We start from the raw sequence: 18830 nt of genomic DNA on the forward strand, positions 1-18830 counted from the left end.
TTTGAGGACTTTAAGATACTGGTTCACAGAGTTCAGGGCACTTTCCACTAGGCTACACCCAATTGTACCAGACTGTGTAAAATGTACAAAGTTGTATAAAACATTGTTTCTGCTCTAAAAAGCATATGAAAGAAGAGATGTCAAATCCATGGGAAAAAAACCCTTGGATTGTATCAATACTAAAAAAGATGACTTAAAGAGCATTAGCAACTGCCTCTCTCTCTCTGTCTACTTTCCTACCTACATATAATTTTTGTGATAATCTTGAACACATGTATCAAAACTTCCTTGTTGAAAATATTAGTAGGAAACAGTCAGGCCTTTGCAAGTGATATTCTACATTGGGCAATATCTTTACCATCGAAGAACTGACTGAAAGATATAGAGAATACAATATCTTACTCATTCTTTTTTGCCGATTTTTTAAAAAATTAGATTAAATAGAGCAATACATAGTCTTAAAGGCTCTCTTCTAATAAAATGGTCCCATGAAAGCATTCAAATTATTTAAAATTCCACAGAATAGGAAAAATAGAGGTAACCTTGTTAAGCAATTGACCAATTATTAATATTAAGTAAACCACAAATCTGGGATATTTGCCAAAGGAATGAAGGAAAACCAGTGCTGATTTCACAATGAATAAGACTAGATAGTAAGGTCCTCCATGTGTTCTTTTTGCTGATGACACTGCCTTATTTGAAATATGCCATGGAACACTGTAGATAAGGAATGGGAAGAAATTAAACATTTATTAAGCACTTACTATATACAAGGCACTATGCAGATCACTTTGCAAATATTATCTCATTTGATCCTCACAACAATTCGAGGAAATAGGTAGAGCTTTTTGGAGAGATTTGTAACTACTCTAATGAATTTAGAAACCCCTAGGAAGAACAACATGAATGAAAATTGTTTATTGTACAGATTATATAGCAAGCAGTTAGATAGACAGCCCACAGAGCTTGTTCATCATGAGGAGAGAGAGAGAGAGAGAAAGGGAGAAAGAGAGTCAGGAGGAGCAAAGATATAGATATAGGTTGTTCATGAGTGAGTGAGTATGGAGGAGGGTGAGTGTGTATGTCTTATTACAAATGGACCATAAGTTGGGTCCAGAGTTAAACCAGAAGAAGAGAGCAGGCTTTGGGGATTTATAGAGCTCCTTTAATGATCTCAATCTTCTCCAGGTAACAAACACCCATCTTTTTAATGCTATTATTCTAACGACGTTGTTGTATGACTGTGAGTCATGGAACATTTCTAGTCTCTGAAGAATCAAAAATGAGTATTACTCAGAAGGCAGTGGAGAGATTGGGAAGAAAGCAGACTGCAACATAATATAATAAAAAGTAGAGTAGAGAAAATATCAATAGATAAGTATATGGCAAAAAAGATGGGCAGATCACATGGTAAGATTGAAGAAAAACTGGGGAAAAGGAAGGAAGGAAGCAAGGAAGAATGAATGGATGAAAGGAAGTGATCATTAAGTTTCTACCATTCTCTAGGCACTATGCTAAGTACTTAAAAATATCTTATTTTGAATCTCACAACCCTAAAAAGCAATTAATATTATTATCCTCATTTTTGCAGGTGAGGAAAATGAGGCATTCAGAAAATAAGTGACTTAACACTTCACTAATAACTATCTGACACTGGATTCAGATTAAAGTTTTCATGACTCCAGAAAGTGTTTAATACATAGTGTACAAGATATATATTCTATCCCACATGGGATCTGTGTTCAACTAATATTGAATGCTGACCTTAGTTTTCTCCCTCAACCCTTATGTACTAAAAAAAATTGTAACTAAGAGAGATCCTACTTTCTGGTGCTCCTTACCAATTTCCCTATGATGTAAGATATTTTTTCCCTTCAAAATTGGTGTGACGTTTATAATGAATCCTCTATAGAATGTGACAAGCTCTTCTAAAGAATTCAAATTTGAAAAGGCAACAGAGAAGATGCATGTTGGATACAAATAGGCTGCAGCTGAATGCCAGTGAAAGATTGTGTGTAAGAAGTGTTATAACAGAAAAGTTATGCTCAAAGAGGCAGGCCAGTCCTGTAGTGAGAACAAAGGATAATTGACTTTCAGCTTTTGTGTTCCATTGGCAAGCACATCATCATAAGCAGCCTAGAAGAAGGTGAAAAGAATACTGCTCTTCAAGTCAGAAGGTCTTGAGTTCAAATCCCAGTGCTTCCGCTTACCAACATGACCTTGAGCAAATCACTTAACTTCTCTGAGCTTCAGTTTTCCCAAGGGAAAATGGAGAGTCATTAATAGTTGTACTATTTCCTTTAAGGTACACTGTGTAGGAACATCCTGGAAACCTTCAAGTGCTCTATAGATGATAGTAGTTATGGTTAGATGTGGTATGTATATTCAGCCTAAATATGCATGGAGGAAAACCACTAAAGTCCAACTCAAATGCTTCATCCCAACATCCAGATAAGCCTCAGTTCCCAAAGCCGACAGATGCCCATAGAGTTGTGGCAGACCTTACCAAACTGGAAAGTCTTGTACGGTGGACCAAGGAACTGGTTATACGCCTGTCCTACAACCCAGTTTTCTGTTTTGTCCTCATTTCCCCAGCACCTAGCACAGTATTTTGTATGTTGTAGAGGCTTAATAAATTCTTATTGAGTTAAATGGAGTTGACTCACCAGAAGGCTGCCCATTGAGTGATCCTGCGAGAGCCCCCGGCCGCCATGAAATCATGGCGTCTCTGAGTGTTATTGTGAGTGGCTTGTGAAGGGAGCAGAACTGTGTCGTGGGAAAGGAGGCATGTTCAAGGTATGGAACACTGGCATCATTGAGACACTTGTTTTCAAGGCTCTTGAAAAGCTAAGTCATTCTGCCTTGGCAACCAGCAATCAGAGATGTCAGCTGATGTATTAAAACCTGACACCTCATTTGACAGAGGGGGGTACTGACAAGCAATGCTTTGTATTTGTGCTCTACCATATTTTTTCCAAGGAGTTCTAAGTCACTTGAATTGGCAAAGGGAAGACAGAGGGGGAGATCTAATAACAGCCTTCAAGTATTTGAAGAGTTATTATTAAGAGAATGGTGACCAGCTGTTCTTTATTTCTCTCCTCCCCCGAGAGGCAGAACAAGAAGGAATGGGCTTAAATTGCTGCAGGTTAGACAGAAGAACACATTTTCTGCTGGAAAGAGGACTGGAGCAGGTGCCTGGGAGTAACTCCCAAGGAAGCTTCAAGGAGAAGCAGGACCCCTATCCCAGCTCTACCATTAACAAGCTCTGACATGTGGGGTGGCCCACTCACCTCTCTAGGAAATTCTTTGGTGAAGGAGATCCTGATATATTAAGGCTGTCATAAGTACAGTCTTGCTTGGATGTAGAAGGGTGGATAGATTTTTTATGATGAAGTAGTTTTTTCCCCTCACATTGAACAAAAATCAGCCTCACTGAAACTTATAGTAGTCTCTTACAGTGCGAAGATTCTCATAATCCTTCTCTAAAGCCACAGAATAGTCCACATTTAATATCAATTTTTCCTTGATGAAGATATCTCAGGAAAGGGGAGGAACAGGATTCCACTGAAAGTCCTGGATTTGGATCCTAGATATGCCACTTACTACCTAGGTGAGCTTGGATAAGTCATTTCCCTTCCTTGGGGCCTCGGTTTCCTTACCTGTAAAAATAGAGGGGGTTGGATTAGATGCTTTCAAGGACTCCTTCTAGCTCCACATTTCAGTTCCTATCAGGACTGTACTTTTTTTATCTCCTTCCCTACTGATCTTCTTTCATTAGCTACTCATTAGATTCTGGCTTGCTTTAGGAATGAGAATAGACATTTCTCTTCAAAGGAGTCCAAACTTTTGCCTAGAAAATACTTGCTGTTGATTACATATATTTTCATTGCATTTACCATAACCCGAAGCACCTGGGAATCTCTGTGGCCTCTTTCTCTCTTGGAGCCTTCTCTACCTACTGGAGTCAAAGGAACTTGCCTAACCTAAAAAATGTTTAGTGCCTATGCCAGAGAGTTTTGTAATTGTTCTCCATCTCCAGCATAAAGCACAGAACGATGGGACAAAAGGGATCTGGTTTAACCTATTCACTAAACATATATATAAAAAAACAAAACAAAACGGGCTCAGAGACTTGGTGACTTGTCCTGGGCCACACAGCAAGCTCATGGCAGAGCCAAGATCAGAAATTCCATCTTTGGTCTCCCAGTAATTTGTTCTCTCTGTCCTATCTTGTGGCCACCCTTGTGTCCAGGGGGCCTCTGTTGGAGACTGCGTTTGGTCATCACAAGGCTCCTGGCCTCGCCACCCCAGCATGGGAGGAACCCAGTTCTTCTCTTCTCAAATCGCATGCGCAGGGCTGCTTCACTCACCCCTCCCCGGTTGCTAGCTAATTCACATTGCACAGTCTTTGTGAGTGGTGGCACCTTAAAGCACAGAGCAAAAAATAGCACAGTTGGAGGTTTGGTTTGGTTTTTTTCCATGTTCCAAGTTGAGCTTGAAGTGCTGGCAGTTTAGAATGAACTACACAAATAAATCTTGTTTTGACTCATAGTCCAGGGGCTGGATAAATATGGAAACCCCCAAGATATAATTTTGCAGTCATTTTTCCTGAGCATAATGGCACATTTTATTATGCAGAGAAATTTTTTTGTTCTTGCTCCAGAGAAACACCAGCACTATCCAGGCTTAAATGTTTTTTTTTTCTTGCCTCTCACCAAATAAATATATATTGAAACACACACACATTCACACCACATCCCCCAAATATAACAACTCCATATTCTATACCAAAAAGCAGGCTGCCTTTCTGAGTTACAGCCTGTCATATTTAAAATCAGAAAGAGGTAGGGTTGTAAATTCCAGAGTCTTATCTTCCCCAAGTTTAAAGTTCAGAGATGATCATCGAAAACAATCATCATGGCAGGTGAGAGATGAAATGACTCAGAAAACAAAGTTCAAGCTCCTAAGCATTTTGGTTTATTTTATTTTATTTTTAAACCCTTACCTTTCATCTTAGAATCTTAGAATCATTGGTTCCAAAGCAGAAGGCAGGTAAAGGCTAGGTACTGGGGGTTAAGTGACTTGCCCAGGGTCAAAGCTGGGAAGTGTCTGAAGCCAGATTTGAACCCAGGATGTCTAGTCTCTAGGCCTGACTTCCAATCCACTGAGCTACCTAGATGTTCCAGCATTTTGGTTTATTAAGTAATGCATGCCAATTGCCTGGGACCACATTCTCCAAATACAGAGGGAGACAGACTTCTATACATTAAAAACAAGGAACCAATTAAGGCCAGTGAATTAAAAGGAAACAATATAACATTTGGTAAGCTGATTTTTAATTGAAGGACAGATTAAGGACTTTCCAAGTTGGGAAGGGAACAGGGAAAATGAATGGGCGCGATTCCCTGAAATCAGTAAAGGAGGTGTCCCACTCCCCCCACCCCAAGTATCTGTATACAATCAAAGGAACATGGCGACAGTCATTGATTGATTGCTATGGGTCCAGTTTTCAGATGAGACGAATGGGTTGCTTGAGATATATGATGGAAAAAACTCCTTGCATCAGTCTTTGGATCTGACTGCATTTTTGGCCGGCACAACCTTGGTCCTTAGTTAAGGGTCTCTAAACAACAAATTGAGCTGGTTCAGTTTTCCAGCCATGCAGAGCTAAGTTCAAACAATACAATTAGATTCTCTCCCAGTTCTCACAATTGAATAAAGTTTTCTCACAAGACAATTTGGACTAGATCACCATTAACCATTAGCTATCCTAATCCCCTCAATTCCCTCATCATAAAGAGAGAAAATCTTCCATATTCCGTGATCTCAAAGCTGAGAAGGACCTCAGTGACAGTCTGCTCCAGCCCCCTATTTTATTCATGAGAAAATTCAGATCCAGTGAAAAGGAACTTGCCCAAGATCTCATGACTAGTTATCAGAAGAACCTGTGATGGTACCTGGGCTTGCTAAAGAGAGTCTACATGACTGGTTAAGGGAGATCAAATTTGGCTTAGTATAAGAAAATACTTTTTAAGATTTCCTTAGGAAATGTTGTCTAAAAATAAATGGGTTTGCCCCTATGAATGTGTGCTCCTTGACCCTTGTGATGTTTAAAGAGAGAGCGCCTGACTACTTTTTAGGAATGCCAAAGAGGAATAAGTGTAGGATTAGGTGACCCCTGATGACTCTTCCAACTAATCAAGATTCTACAATTTTGTGACTCATCAGTCTGCAAAGTCAAAGACTGACAAGGGATTTGTTTGAGATCTATAAAATTATAGAGTATGGGAAGAACAAACAGAGACTTGTTCATGGAATCACAGATCAAAGAAGAATAGAATTGGAATCACCAAATCACATTTAAATTTTATTTTTTAGAAAAATTTTCCATGGTTACATGATTCATGTTCTTACTTTCCCCTTTGCTCCCCCACCCCAATAGCCAATGCGCATTTCCACTGGTTTTAAAATGTGTCATAGATCAAGACCTATTTCCATATTATTGACAGTTGCATTGGTGTGGCCATTTTGAGTCTACATCCCCAATCATATCCTCATCAACCTATGTGTTCAAGCAGTTGTTTTTCTTCTGTGTTTCCATTCCTGTAGTTCTTCCTCTGAATGTGGGTAGGGTTCTTTTCCATAAATCCCTCAGAATTGTCCTGGGTCATTGCATTGCTGCCAGTACAGAAGTCCATTACATTCAATTTTACCACAGTGTATTGGTCTCTGTGTACAATGTTTTTTTTTTTTGTTTGTTTGTTTTTTGGCTCTGCTCCTTTTACTCTGCATCAATTCCTGGAAGTCTTTCCAGTTCACATGGAATTCCTCCAGTTTATTATTCCTTTGAGCACAGTAGTATTCCATCAGCAGCATATACCACAATTTGTTCAGCCATTCCCCAATTGAAGGGCATACCCTCATTTTCCAGTCCATATTACATTTAAAGGAGAATTCTGTGGACTTTACTCACCCTATAGAGAGAGAACAAACTTAGATGTCCCTACTCCAAGGTTTGGGAAGAGCTAGAATGTTCAAGGAAGTATATGTTCAAGGAGAGTATATACATTAATAAATGATGGACCCTTAAGAGTTTCCAAAGAGAAATGAGAAATGGGAGGGGGGATGAAAGGGTAGAGAAGTGTGAGGGGAAATGTTTTAGTTTCAAGGTTGATGTAATGAAAGGAGACTATTGTCCCATAGACTATCTCCTGGGGCCATGATCAGAGGCAGCATCTTGGATTAGTAGGACTATGGGTTTGATCTCAGGTGGCAATGATGTGGAAATAAATCATGGGATTTAAAGCTGAAAGAGATCTCAAATATTTAGTCTAATATCATTTTACAGATAAAGAAACTGAAGTCCAGCAAAATGACATCACTCGACAGAGCCACATGTTCCAAGTTGAACTTGGACTCTATACCTGGCAGAATCTATATCTAATCTCATGTTCTCCAAACCCAGGATATCCTTCCTCTGATATCTAATTATTCCAGAGCCATGGACAAGCAATTTTACCTGCCATTACTTTAATTTCTTCATCTATAAAATTAACCTAATAATACTTCACTACCTCACAAGGTAGTTATGTTACTTCTGTTACTTCTGGCTTTAATGGGGAGTGCATTGCAGAAGAAATTTGAGGACTTGAACAGAAAGAGAAGGAAATCTTATGGATGATTTCAGTGCAGGGCTGGAGGAGGAGGCAGAACTTGTAGGATATGGGTTTGTGAGGAAGTTTTGAATTTCAGAAGTTCATACAAACTTGGGAAAAAGCAAAGAAAATTTAAAGAACAATTTCCAGGTTCATATTCTACTTCTGCCTTCTGTGAGAAAAGGTTGAAGAAGGGTGAGATTAAGAAATAGAGACCTGGGGGGCAGCTGCATAGCTCAGTGGATGAGAGCCAGGCCTAGAGATGAGAGGTCCTGTGTTCAAATCTGGCCTCACACACTTCCTAGCTATGTGATCTTGGACAAGTTGCTTAACCTCCACTGCCTATCCCTTGCCAATACAAAGTATTGACTCCAAGATGGAAGGTGAGGGTTTAAAAAAAAAGAAGTAGGGACCTGAAGAGGAAAGCTCAAGGCGAAGGTATTTGGCAATGCAGGTTAAGTAAGATGAGGTTAAATGAAGTGAATTGCTATGTAAAACAGACTAGAAAAGTCATTTGGAGATGAGGCAAGTTAATGAAATAGGTTGGAGGTTGGAAAGAAGAGGAATTATTGAGAATAAAAGAAATGAATTTGGATATAGCTATCAAGTTACTAAAAGGTGACTAGAGGATATACAAAGTTTTTAACTAGGAATTTAGGGGTGAGGTATAAATGCCCATAGGTAGTCCAAAAAACAGAGGCCAATAACTTCAGTCAGAATGGCAAGCAGACTAAATTTTATAGTTGTGATATGGTAGCTTCCAAAACTGATATGATATTGATCTGCATCAGGAATGACATCAGTGCCAGGAAAAGAAGGTGATAGTTCCTCTGGATTCTTCCATGATCAGACCAATTCTGGAATATTGTGGCCACTTCTAGTTGTCACTTTCAGGAAAGACATTGATAAAATGAGAGTAAACAGGAGGTGAAAAGCCTTGAGTCCAATGTTATAGTAAGATCATTTGAAAGAACTGGGAATGTTTAGCTTCAGGTGGGGTGGGGGATCCATGGAGGAAATATTGGAGGAAATAACTAAGTTTTTGAAACTCTGTCATTTGAAAGAAGGATCAACTTTGTTCTTGTTCTCTTTGCTCCCAAAGGACAATAAATAGAAGCTACTAAGAGGCAAATTGAGGCTTAATGTCATGGTTCAAGTACTGTGGATCCTTTTGAAATAGTCTCAGTCTCTCTGGGCCCTGGTTCTCCCTTCTATAAATAAGTTATATATTATTTTAAACTATTGAAATTCAACAAAATTGTCTATGTTGTTGCATATACCTATTAAGAATTCATTGAAAATCTTCAAGTATAATTGTGAATTAAACTCAAAACTATTATGACTATTAGATGAGACTTAGCCATTTATTTGGAATTATGGTGATTATTAAAAGAATGCATAAGACTATCAAGTTTCATAGCTTCTATGACTCCATAGCACCTCTATTTAGTTTATTTTTTAAATTCAGTTCCTAGGAATTAGCATGAGTTGTCAAATAAGTATTAAAGTGCTAATTAGATTTTTCACAAAATAAAAATAATAGCTTGCCTTGGGTTATTAAATGTGGACATTATTATTTTATTCATATTGTGCTTCCCACTTACTAGGCCCATTATTCAGACTCAGGAGAGAGGTGAGGCAAATATATATTGCATTTTGTGGATTTGGAAAAGTGAATACACAAATATTTTGTCCTAAAGTCTAAGTATAGGAACTTTATTAAAAAACAATCATCATGAGAGTGAATTACATATTACCCTATTTTAACTCCTTAATAGTAAAATAATAATTTTATTATATATTACATTAATAGTAATATAATGTTGTTATAATAATTTTTAAAAAACGAAGTCACAGTTTCTTTAAGGTTTACAAAGTTCTTCACTAGCACTTAGCATACTTCCCGACACATAGGTGCTTTTGAAAGCTTGTTAATTGATCATTTCTTCACTATAAACCTGAGAGAGGGGTTCGAGAGCTTCAGGGACTTGTAGAATCTTGAAATTTAGAACTGAAGGAAAATGCTAGGGATCATCCAGTCTTAAACCCTCATATTCTTATACCCTTATTGTACAGACTTACCTACTAATGGTCACACGACTAGCTAGGGTGAAAGTGAGCTCCAGTCTACTGACCTGATTGTATGTGTAGAGCCTTTATAACTCAGGAATATATTTTTCTGGATGGAGTTTCTTCAAAACATAGGCAATCCAGAAAAGAAATAGATGCATATCCCAGAGAGATATGCTAAGGTCCTAGGTAATGTGTTCATTAGGACAGCCCTCTAGAAAAGTTTCCAAGAAAGCAGCTGCAAACCTGGATGGTCTCCCTAGACCCTTACTGTTTACTGCCTATAGCCTTGGCATCTCTGGTGTTCCTGGAAATGCCTTGGGCTCTCCTTGAAGGTATAGAGCAACGGTCGGCAACCTTTTTGGCCATGAGAGCCATAAATGCCTGCAGAAGGAGGAGGATGGAGGCGGAAGGCGCTGGAATATGGGGCAGGGGCTGAAGGGCCCCCTGGGGCACAACCTGGGGCTCTGCCTGGATTGGCTGGTCAGGAGGTGGAGCCAGATATGGCTTGAGAGCCATACCTTGCCGACCCCTGGTGTAAAGAAAGGGATACCCACAATACCACAAGACCTCAGTTTATACTGAATCAAAAGACCCTACACCCCTCTGGGGGTATGTATGGCACTGAACCAGTTACAGTGCCAGCCAGGGCAAGGTACACTTTGGGGACCACATATAATTCATTGACAAACCTGATAATTGTCATAAGATTTAGCATTAGGAGAAATCATTGAAATCATATAGTCTACTCCCCCTTATTTTATCAGTGAGGAAGCTAATGTCTGCAGAAAATAACTTCTCCAAGATCAATTAGGAAGCACAACTAAGACTTAACACTTAGACGTATGACTATAACCAATGAATTTTGAAAATACTTGGCACTATTCAGCCCTGATGAGAAATCTGCTTTCCTGTCTCTTTTCTTTCTGATGACTTTGTTATCTCCTATCACAGAAGGATCTAAACTGTACCAATTATTTCCTATAAGCTAGTCTTTGTAAGCCCTTCAGGGCTCTGGGTTCTACTGCCTTTGGGCTGGATCTAGCTGGGGCTCATTTGTCCTACAGGAAGCTGTGGGAGAGAACATTCCCATCCTCCTTCTGGGAAATAAAGTTGACAATGAAAAAGAAAGAGAAGTCCCCCAGGGACATGGAGAACGGCTTGCTAAGGTAAGAAGCAGGTACATCTATCCATATAGATGGGAAAAGGGTTCCTCCTGGGGCAAGTCACAGATGATCAATAGAATTTCATAAAAGGTCACAAGGGATTGAAGTAAATCTCTCAAACCATCAGCAGCTCAAAAGTCAAGATGATGGGGATGTGATGGAGGGACAATTTTCAGGAAGAAACTGCTAAACTAAATGTGCTTTGAAAACACACATAATCCTCCAAGCCTAGGAGAGCAGTGAAATAAGACCAGACTTAATGAAAACCAGTCAGTGACCCAGAGGGGAAAGCATTTTCTTTGGTTGTTTTTATTCTCTATATTTGGTTTTCTGGGAATTCTTGTTTGTGAGCAGAAGGTTAGTCAGAGCCAAGGTGGGAATGATTGATCATGTTGGTTACAGGAAAGTGCGTGCGTGTGTGTGTGTGTGTGTGTGTGTGTGTGTATGTATACATATGTATATATATATATATATATATAATATCATATATGTGATATAGGATATAATATATCTACATATGGCATGGAGAAAGAGCCAAAGTAGAGCAAAAAGGTGAGTTAGTCTAGCATTAGGAGTGGGTGGTAGATACTCAAAATTTTTTTAAATGCTCTGCCAGGCTATTATCCAGATATGTATATAGGGTTATGGCAGGTTTTTGTTTGTTTCTTTGGTTTGTGTGTGTGTGTGTGTGTTGGGGTTTTTGGATGATGCCTTACCAACCTTAGGGGTAGGAGAACTGAATTTTGATGAAGACCATGCTGGTCCCATGCCAGTGCCACAGAGAGGGGGCATGGTTATCTCTTCAATGCCAAGAAAGCACACTTTCTTTCTTGTAGGAACATTTTTGAGGCAGATGATCATCTCACCAGCCNGTGTGTGTGTGTATGTATACATATGTATATATATATATATATATATATAAATAATATCATATATGTGATATAGGATATAATATATCTACATATGGCATGGAGAAAGAGCCAAAGTAGAGCAAAAAGGTGAGTTAGTCTAGCATTAGGAGTGGGTGGTAGATACTCAAAATTTTTTTAAATGCTCTGCCAGGCTATTATCCAGATATGTATATAGGGTTATGGCAGGTTTTTGTTTGTTTCTTTGGTTTGTGTGTGTGTGTGTGTGTTGGGGTTTTTGGATGATGCCTTACCAACCTTAGGGGTAGGAGAACTGAATTTTGATGAAGACCATGCTGGTCCCATGCCAGTGCCACAGAGAGGGGGCATGGTTATCTCTTCAATGCCAAGAAAGCACACTTTCTTTCTTGTAGGAACATTTTTGAGGCAGATGATCATCTCACCAGCCTATTGCTCCCTTTATATTAAGGTGCCCCTGATTCTGTGCTAAGTTATTGACTATATTACTGCTGAATTTTCCCTTCACTCCATCCCGTCAACCCCTAGGATTTGATGACCACATAATCTCTGACTTGACCTGGAATGTCTTTTTCTTGTCTCTTATACCATGATTTGGACTACACTCTTTTTCCACGATGGTTCTTTCACTTGGGCCCTATAAATTGCCTCCAGAGAAGTGTGTGTATGACCCATTCCTTTTAAAACACATTAGAGAACATTGGAATAAATGGAACATTCCTTAAAGTGACAAATAACATCAACAAGCATTCTCTCTAAAGGGGATGAACTAGAAGCCTTCCCAGTAACATCAGGAGTGAAGGAAGGATGCTCATTATCACTACCACTATTCAATACTGTACTAGAAATGCTGGCTATAGCAATAAGAGAAGGAGAAGGAATTGAAGGAATTAGAGTCATCAGTGAAGACATAAAGCTATCACGCTTTGCAGATGATATGATTATGATGGCATGCTTAGAAAGTGCTAGAGAACTAGCCCCAAAATTATCCAAGCAATTAGCAACTTTAGCAAAGTTGCAGGATAGGAAAAAAGCTCACATAAATCATTAGCATTCCTCTAGACTACCAATAAAGGCGAGAGTATTATGTGTGAGTGTGTGTGTATGTGCACACGTGTGTAATTAAGAGTCACAGACATAGAGACTCACCATTAAAGCATTCCATGAGACCCTGAAGTTTTTATGTTCTTAAAGGGCTGGTCACTTCTGTGGGGAGAGGGAAAGAGGGCCTGAAAGCAGCCAGTAGGGGAAAAAGTGTGCCTTGAGTAAGACCAGCTACATATCCCTTTCAGAGATCTAGAGTTACCCCTAAGGGGTTGTGGGGTCTTTCTCTAATGTCATTGTCTTGGGACCCCATTCCAGCATGGGCCAGCTACTGCTAATCTCAGTGACTAATTCTTTATTCCTTTTAACCAATTAGCATCAATTAGCTTTTATAAAGAAACATTTGCTTCAAAGAAATAGCAAAAATAGGAGTCAAAACAGTTCCCCCAGCACTTTGAGGACATACATTGCTGCCCAGTGTATGAATTAGTGTTTTTGTTTTATAGGCATGACACCTAGGTGGCACAGTGGACAGACTGCTGAAGCTGAGCTTCTTGAGTTCAAATCCAGCCTGAGATACTTGCTAGTTGTGTGCAAGACTCAAACGTATTTGCCCCAGTTTCCTCATCTGTAAAATGTGCTGGAGAAAGAAATAGCAAATCACTCCAGTATTTTTTCCAAGAAAACCCCCCAAAGGGGGTTATGAAGAATTGGACGCAACTGAAAAATGATTAAACAACAATACCTGAACTGAGGCTTAGAGGGTGAAATTATTTTGTCCATACATAGTTAAAAAGTGGCAGAGTTAGGGTATTAATCTGGACCAAACGAATGCCTTAAAAACTTTTTGGAAATACCTACAACCCATAGCTTAATGAATCTCTTTTCTTAAAAAAGAAAGAGAATATAGAACAACCAAACCTACATGTGACTCAGTCTAATGAGAGCAATTTTGGAATCCTTCTCATATGATGAAAATGGTAAATTGCAAGTATCTTGCTTTGACACTGGCTTCCTCTGGGTCAGGGAGCTTAAAGGATATAAAGTATAAGCAGAATAATGTTGAGTTAGGGAGGTGTGGGAAGGAGCTAGTGAGTCTTAATAGAAGCCATCCAGGCTTCTGGATGAAGGACAGCAGAATGCTTTTCGATCTTAATGTTTTTCCTAAAAATCTGTACCCTCCTGCCTCTCTGAAAACACTTCTTTTCCTTCTGTCTCATGAATCTAGGATAATGATTTGATCTTCTATGAATGCAGTGCGTATTCAGGCCATAATGTCAAGGAATCTCTACTTCACCTTGCCAGGTAAAGAAAAAAATAATACTTTACCACTCACTGTGTTATGAATGTCTTTTCTTCAAAAAGAAAAGGAATATGAGAACCAAGGAGGAAAAGAATGCAGGAACCGAATCTAGTTGTGACTCAGTTTAACTATAGTCATTGTAGTGTTCCCCACAGGACATGGCAGGAGTGAATGCCATTGCGTTTAGATGGAGAAGGTCTAATCCATCTCTTCAGAGGAACAGAGCAGAGGAAGAGTACTGATTAGACTTAGAATGGGGGTGGGGGCTTAAAGATCTTAAAAATCTTTCCCTTCAAGAGATTTGAGAAGTATAGTAATCAATGGGAAAGGCATACTATGTACCTTGCATATATAAGATAATTTAAAATTTTTGGTGGATTGAATTTAATTGGAATTTGCAGATTTTGGAATCAAGGTTTAAAAAAATTGTAAGGTCAGCTTTTCTTTTTTCTGTCATTTTTGCCCTTGTGTTCAGTGATGTGGACCCAGAAGTAACTTTAGAAATTAATCTGCTGTGTCTCCTTATTATCTTTGAAGGCAGCTGCTATTAGAAAAGACATGGTCCTTTTAAGTGAATCGTTTGTTTAATGTGTCTAAAATTTGCCATAGTGTGAAGGTATTAGAAAGAAAGAGGAGATAGCAGAGTGAGATGGACAGATCATGTCGTGGAAGCAACAGACATGTGCTTGGACATACTTTGGGAGATAGTGGAGGATAGAAGGTCCAGGTATGCTATGATCCATCAAGTCATGAAGAGTCGGAAAAAATGAATGAATCAACAATAGAAAAAAGAGAGAAGAAAATAATTGGCTTGTTAAAGAAAACAAATGTCAGATAGAATAAGGGTTGGAGTTAGTTTGCTGGTGATCATTTTAGTCCCTTCATCCTCATTCCAAGACAAAACAGTTTCTGCCATAGTTGGAGCATGATTCTAGAATAATCATCTTTTAAGAAAACAAATGTAAGGAGAAATAGAACCTTCTTCCGGGTGACAACCTCATCTCTAGATTAGATAACATTTTAACTTTTAACAAGAAAATGAATCCCCAAAGCTTGGAGTTAATGATCACCACAAATTGTGGTCATCAGTTTCAAGGGTGTGGGTTCAGTCCAAGTGGACAGAGGATTAAAGCATGGAAATGATGAGAGATACAGCATTAGAAAAAGTAACTCGCATGTCATGGAAAGAGTCCTGAAGTACAATTCAGGAGACCTGGGATCATCCTCTATAATCTCACAATGATTAGCAGTCAGATTGTGGGTAATATTTCGACTTCTCTCTGGGCCTCAGTTTTCTCATCTGTTTGGGGGTTGGAGGGAGAGACAGCATGGTAGAGTGGGTAGAGTGCTAAATTTGAAGTCAAAGGACCTACTTCTGCTATTTCCTCAGGTCTCAGCTTACTCATCTCTATAATGAGGGGGTTAGATTAGATAATTTAACATCCCTTCAAGTACCAAATGGTGTGGTCTTATGTTTCCTGGTTGACTGACAACCAAAGATAGACAGGACTGGCCTCAATGAAATAAAATACAGTACAACCTAAAACAACATGACACAACACAACAATACACAATATAATATAAGAATTCCAAATGTATTAAGTACCTGCTGGGTATAGAAGCATATGTTCCAACCAGTAGGAGAGAAGGGAAATTTAGATCAAATATGATCTGTGTTCTCATACAACTAACAGCCTAGTTGGGGATAAGACACCAACACAGATGACTACAACACATCTAATTCATGATAAGTGCATCAGAGTAGTGGAATAATAGTAGAAGTAGTGATTTACATAATGTCTTAGTCTATAATGTGCTTCCCACACATTAACTCACTGGAGCCTTATAACTGCCGAGTTGGATAAGTAATTAAGACATTATTATCCTCTTTTTATAACTAAAGAAAGGGATACCCAAAGAGATGAAGTTACTTGCCCAAGGTCACTCAGATAATAAGTAACCAAGCTAAGACTTAAAGAGAAAACCAGATAAGAATGCAAGATTAAGCAGCCCCTGGGGTAAATGGAAAGAAGCTCTGATAAACAGATAGATAGATAGATAGATAGATAGATAGATAGATAGATAGATAGANACAGATAGATAGATAGATAGATAGATAGATAGATAGATAGATAGATAGATAGATAGATAGATGAAACAAAGATAACGTTGAAAGTGTGACCTTTAGCCACCCATATCACATAGTATCACAAACCACATAGCACATTGTGGGCACTTGGCCTCTTTCCTGAGGGCTTAAAGATTTTCTAAAAATACTCCTGTACTAACAATTAATTTGTGTATCCAGTAGAGAGTATCAGTGGAAAGAATGTTGAACTAGAAGCCAGGAGATGTAATTCTTTCTCGTATTAGCTGCTAAGTGACCCTTTTTAAAGTTTGGACAAGTCTCTTAACTTCTCTGAGTCTCAGTTTTCACATTTGTAAAATGGGGATGGGCAATATTCCAAAGTCTCAAGAAGACCTCTCCCATTCCTTTGCACAGGCTAGAGTCCTCAAGCATGATACATTGCATATTTTGTAAGTTTTTTAAGAAATCTATTGATTGGCCTTACAAATTTTTTCTTTTCAGATTTTTCTCTTAAAAATAATTCATTCTTATGCAGCAATCCTGCCATGTTCTGTCTTTTTTCAAAAATAATATTTTTCCTAGATTATATATTGATACAATTTTAATAATCATTTTCTGACATTTTGTGATCCATGTTCTCTTCCTTCTTCCCATCTCTCCCTTCTCCTCAAGACAATAGATAATATGATATAGGTTGTACATATGCTATCTTGCAATATATATATATATTTCCATGTTCATCATGTTGAGAAAGAGATTCATATTGAAAAAATAATTCTTTATTTTAAGGGACAACTCTCTGGGAGGGAGAAGGATACAGGAGAAATGGAAGTGATATAAAAACACCAATAACATTTCTAAATGAATTTTAAAAGAATGAAATGAACCATTTAATGAATGAACAAAACATTTATTAATAAATTAAGATATTCAAAGCACTGAGCTAAATAGAAAGGAACTAACATTAAAAAATATAAAGTTTTATATGATTACAAGATATCACTGCTGTTACTTGAAAGTCTCTGGCACTCACCTCCCATATTACCTTGTGGCTATAGCCATAAACCTTTCAGCAGAACAATGTTGGCTAAAACGTACTGTCTGACATTCTAATCATAGATCAAATTGTAACTGCTACTTACTAAGGAGTAAATGTCATATAGCTATGGGCAAGTCATCTTCTTTCTGTGAACCTCAGTTTCCTGATCTCTCAGATGGAAATAAATTATACTTATAGTGCCTACCTCTAACCTTCCCTATGACTCATTTGGGGGTTGCTTCTCCATAACTAATGATTCATCTTCTTCCTTTCCCAGGATCCTCAAGGAACAAGAAGACACTGTAAGAGAGAATATTGTCCAGGTCCACCTTCAATCCAAGAAAAAGGCCTGCTGTGGCCAGCAGTAGAGAACCGAAACTGTACTTGGAGATCCCGTATCAGATCCTGAGAGCAAGTTCTTTGCTGAAACTACCAGCCAAGATGTACCCAGAGCTTGATTCATTTTTATGACTTCTTCCTTTTTGTAACAGCCTAACCTAGAGGAAGCTATTGTTAGACCCAAAGGGTCCATTTTCCCCTCTCCTCTTCCTCAACCTCACATGTCCATTTTTAAAAACTGGTTTCCTATGATGAGAAAGTGAGAAGGACTGGGGAGAGGAAATATAGGTCTGACAAAGGTCACTGTGTGCCTTTCTACACATCTACTTTTCTTCCCCAATCCAGGATATCCTCAAAATAATAATGACCCAGGCAACTTTTATAGATTTGCTGCTTTTTGAACAGCAATTTGAGCATTCCTCAGGGACTACATCAGGAGATTGAACTTTCTCTGTACGCACTTCCTAGGCCTTGATTTTATTTATTTATGTTAAAGTTACTTAATTCAACAAACATTTCTTATGAAAATACCAAGACCAGAGCTACTCATATTCTCATTCTAAATTTCTCCAGGATACCCTGACTAACAAAAGGCCGTGGGACTGAGCTTCAGTTACTTATCTATAAAAAGAGAAGGTTGGATTGGATGATACCTCAAGGCCCCTTCAAATCCTTGTGCAGCAGAGGTTCATAATAAGCCAAATCTCCATTCCATTTGCACTAGTCCAGCCATGACCCAAGCTGAGCAACATCTGGATTAACTATTACTTTAGGGCCAGTGATTCTACTCATTCTATTGGTCACCTTCAGTTTCCTTGGAAGTGTGCTTTACAAAGGACCCATGGCCTCTCCACCAAGCCTATAGATCCCCCCACTCACACTAAAACTGGGGCAATTGTACTACATCAGGTGTTATAAAAGTGAGCTTATTGGAACACATTATAGATGAAAGAGATAAAAAAGGAAGAGACAGAGACAGAGAGGGAGAGAATGAAAGAGATATAAGAAGAAAGAGAATGGAGAAAAATAAATAGGAAGGAAGGTAGGAAGAAAAAGAAAGAAAGAAAGAAAGAAAGAAAGAAAGGAAGGAAGGAAGGAAGGAAGGAAGGAAGGAAGAAAAAGAAAGAAAAAAGAAAGAGGAAGGAAGGAAGGGAGAGAGCAAAAGAAAAAAGAGAAAAAGGAAGAAAGAGCAGGAAAGTAAAAGAAAGAGAGAGAGAAAGAAGAAAGAGAAAAAGAAA

At 38.5% G+C, this 18830-nt stretch overlaps 1 protein-coding gene across 1 annotated transcript in view; it reads left to right on the plus strand.

The window, feature by feature from the left end:
• Window positions 1-18608, plus strand: part of CRACR2A (calcium release activated channel regulator 2A) — a 122251-nt gene extending 103643 nt beyond the window's left edge. The window contains exons 15-17 of the mRNA XM_044679090.1: window positions 10793-10894; window positions 14051-14127; window positions 17531-18608. Coding sequence (XP_044535025.1) covers window positions 10793-10894; window positions 14051-14127; window positions 17531-17621 — 270 coding nt within the window. The 3' untranslated portion in view covers window positions 17622-18608. The remainder of the gene's footprint in view (window positions 1-10792; window positions 10895-14050; window positions 14128-17530) is intronic.
• The last annotated feature ends 222 nt before the right edge of the window (window positions 18609-18830 follow it).

The sequence above is a fragment of the Gracilinanus agilis genome, chromosome 5, assembly GCF_016433145.1.
Source record: "Gracilinanus agilis isolate LMUSP501 chromosome 5, AgileGrace, whole genome shotgun sequence".
Taxonomy (NCBI): Eukaryota; Metazoa; Chordata; class Mammalia; order Didelphimorphia; family Didelphidae; genus Gracilinanus; species Gracilinanus agilis.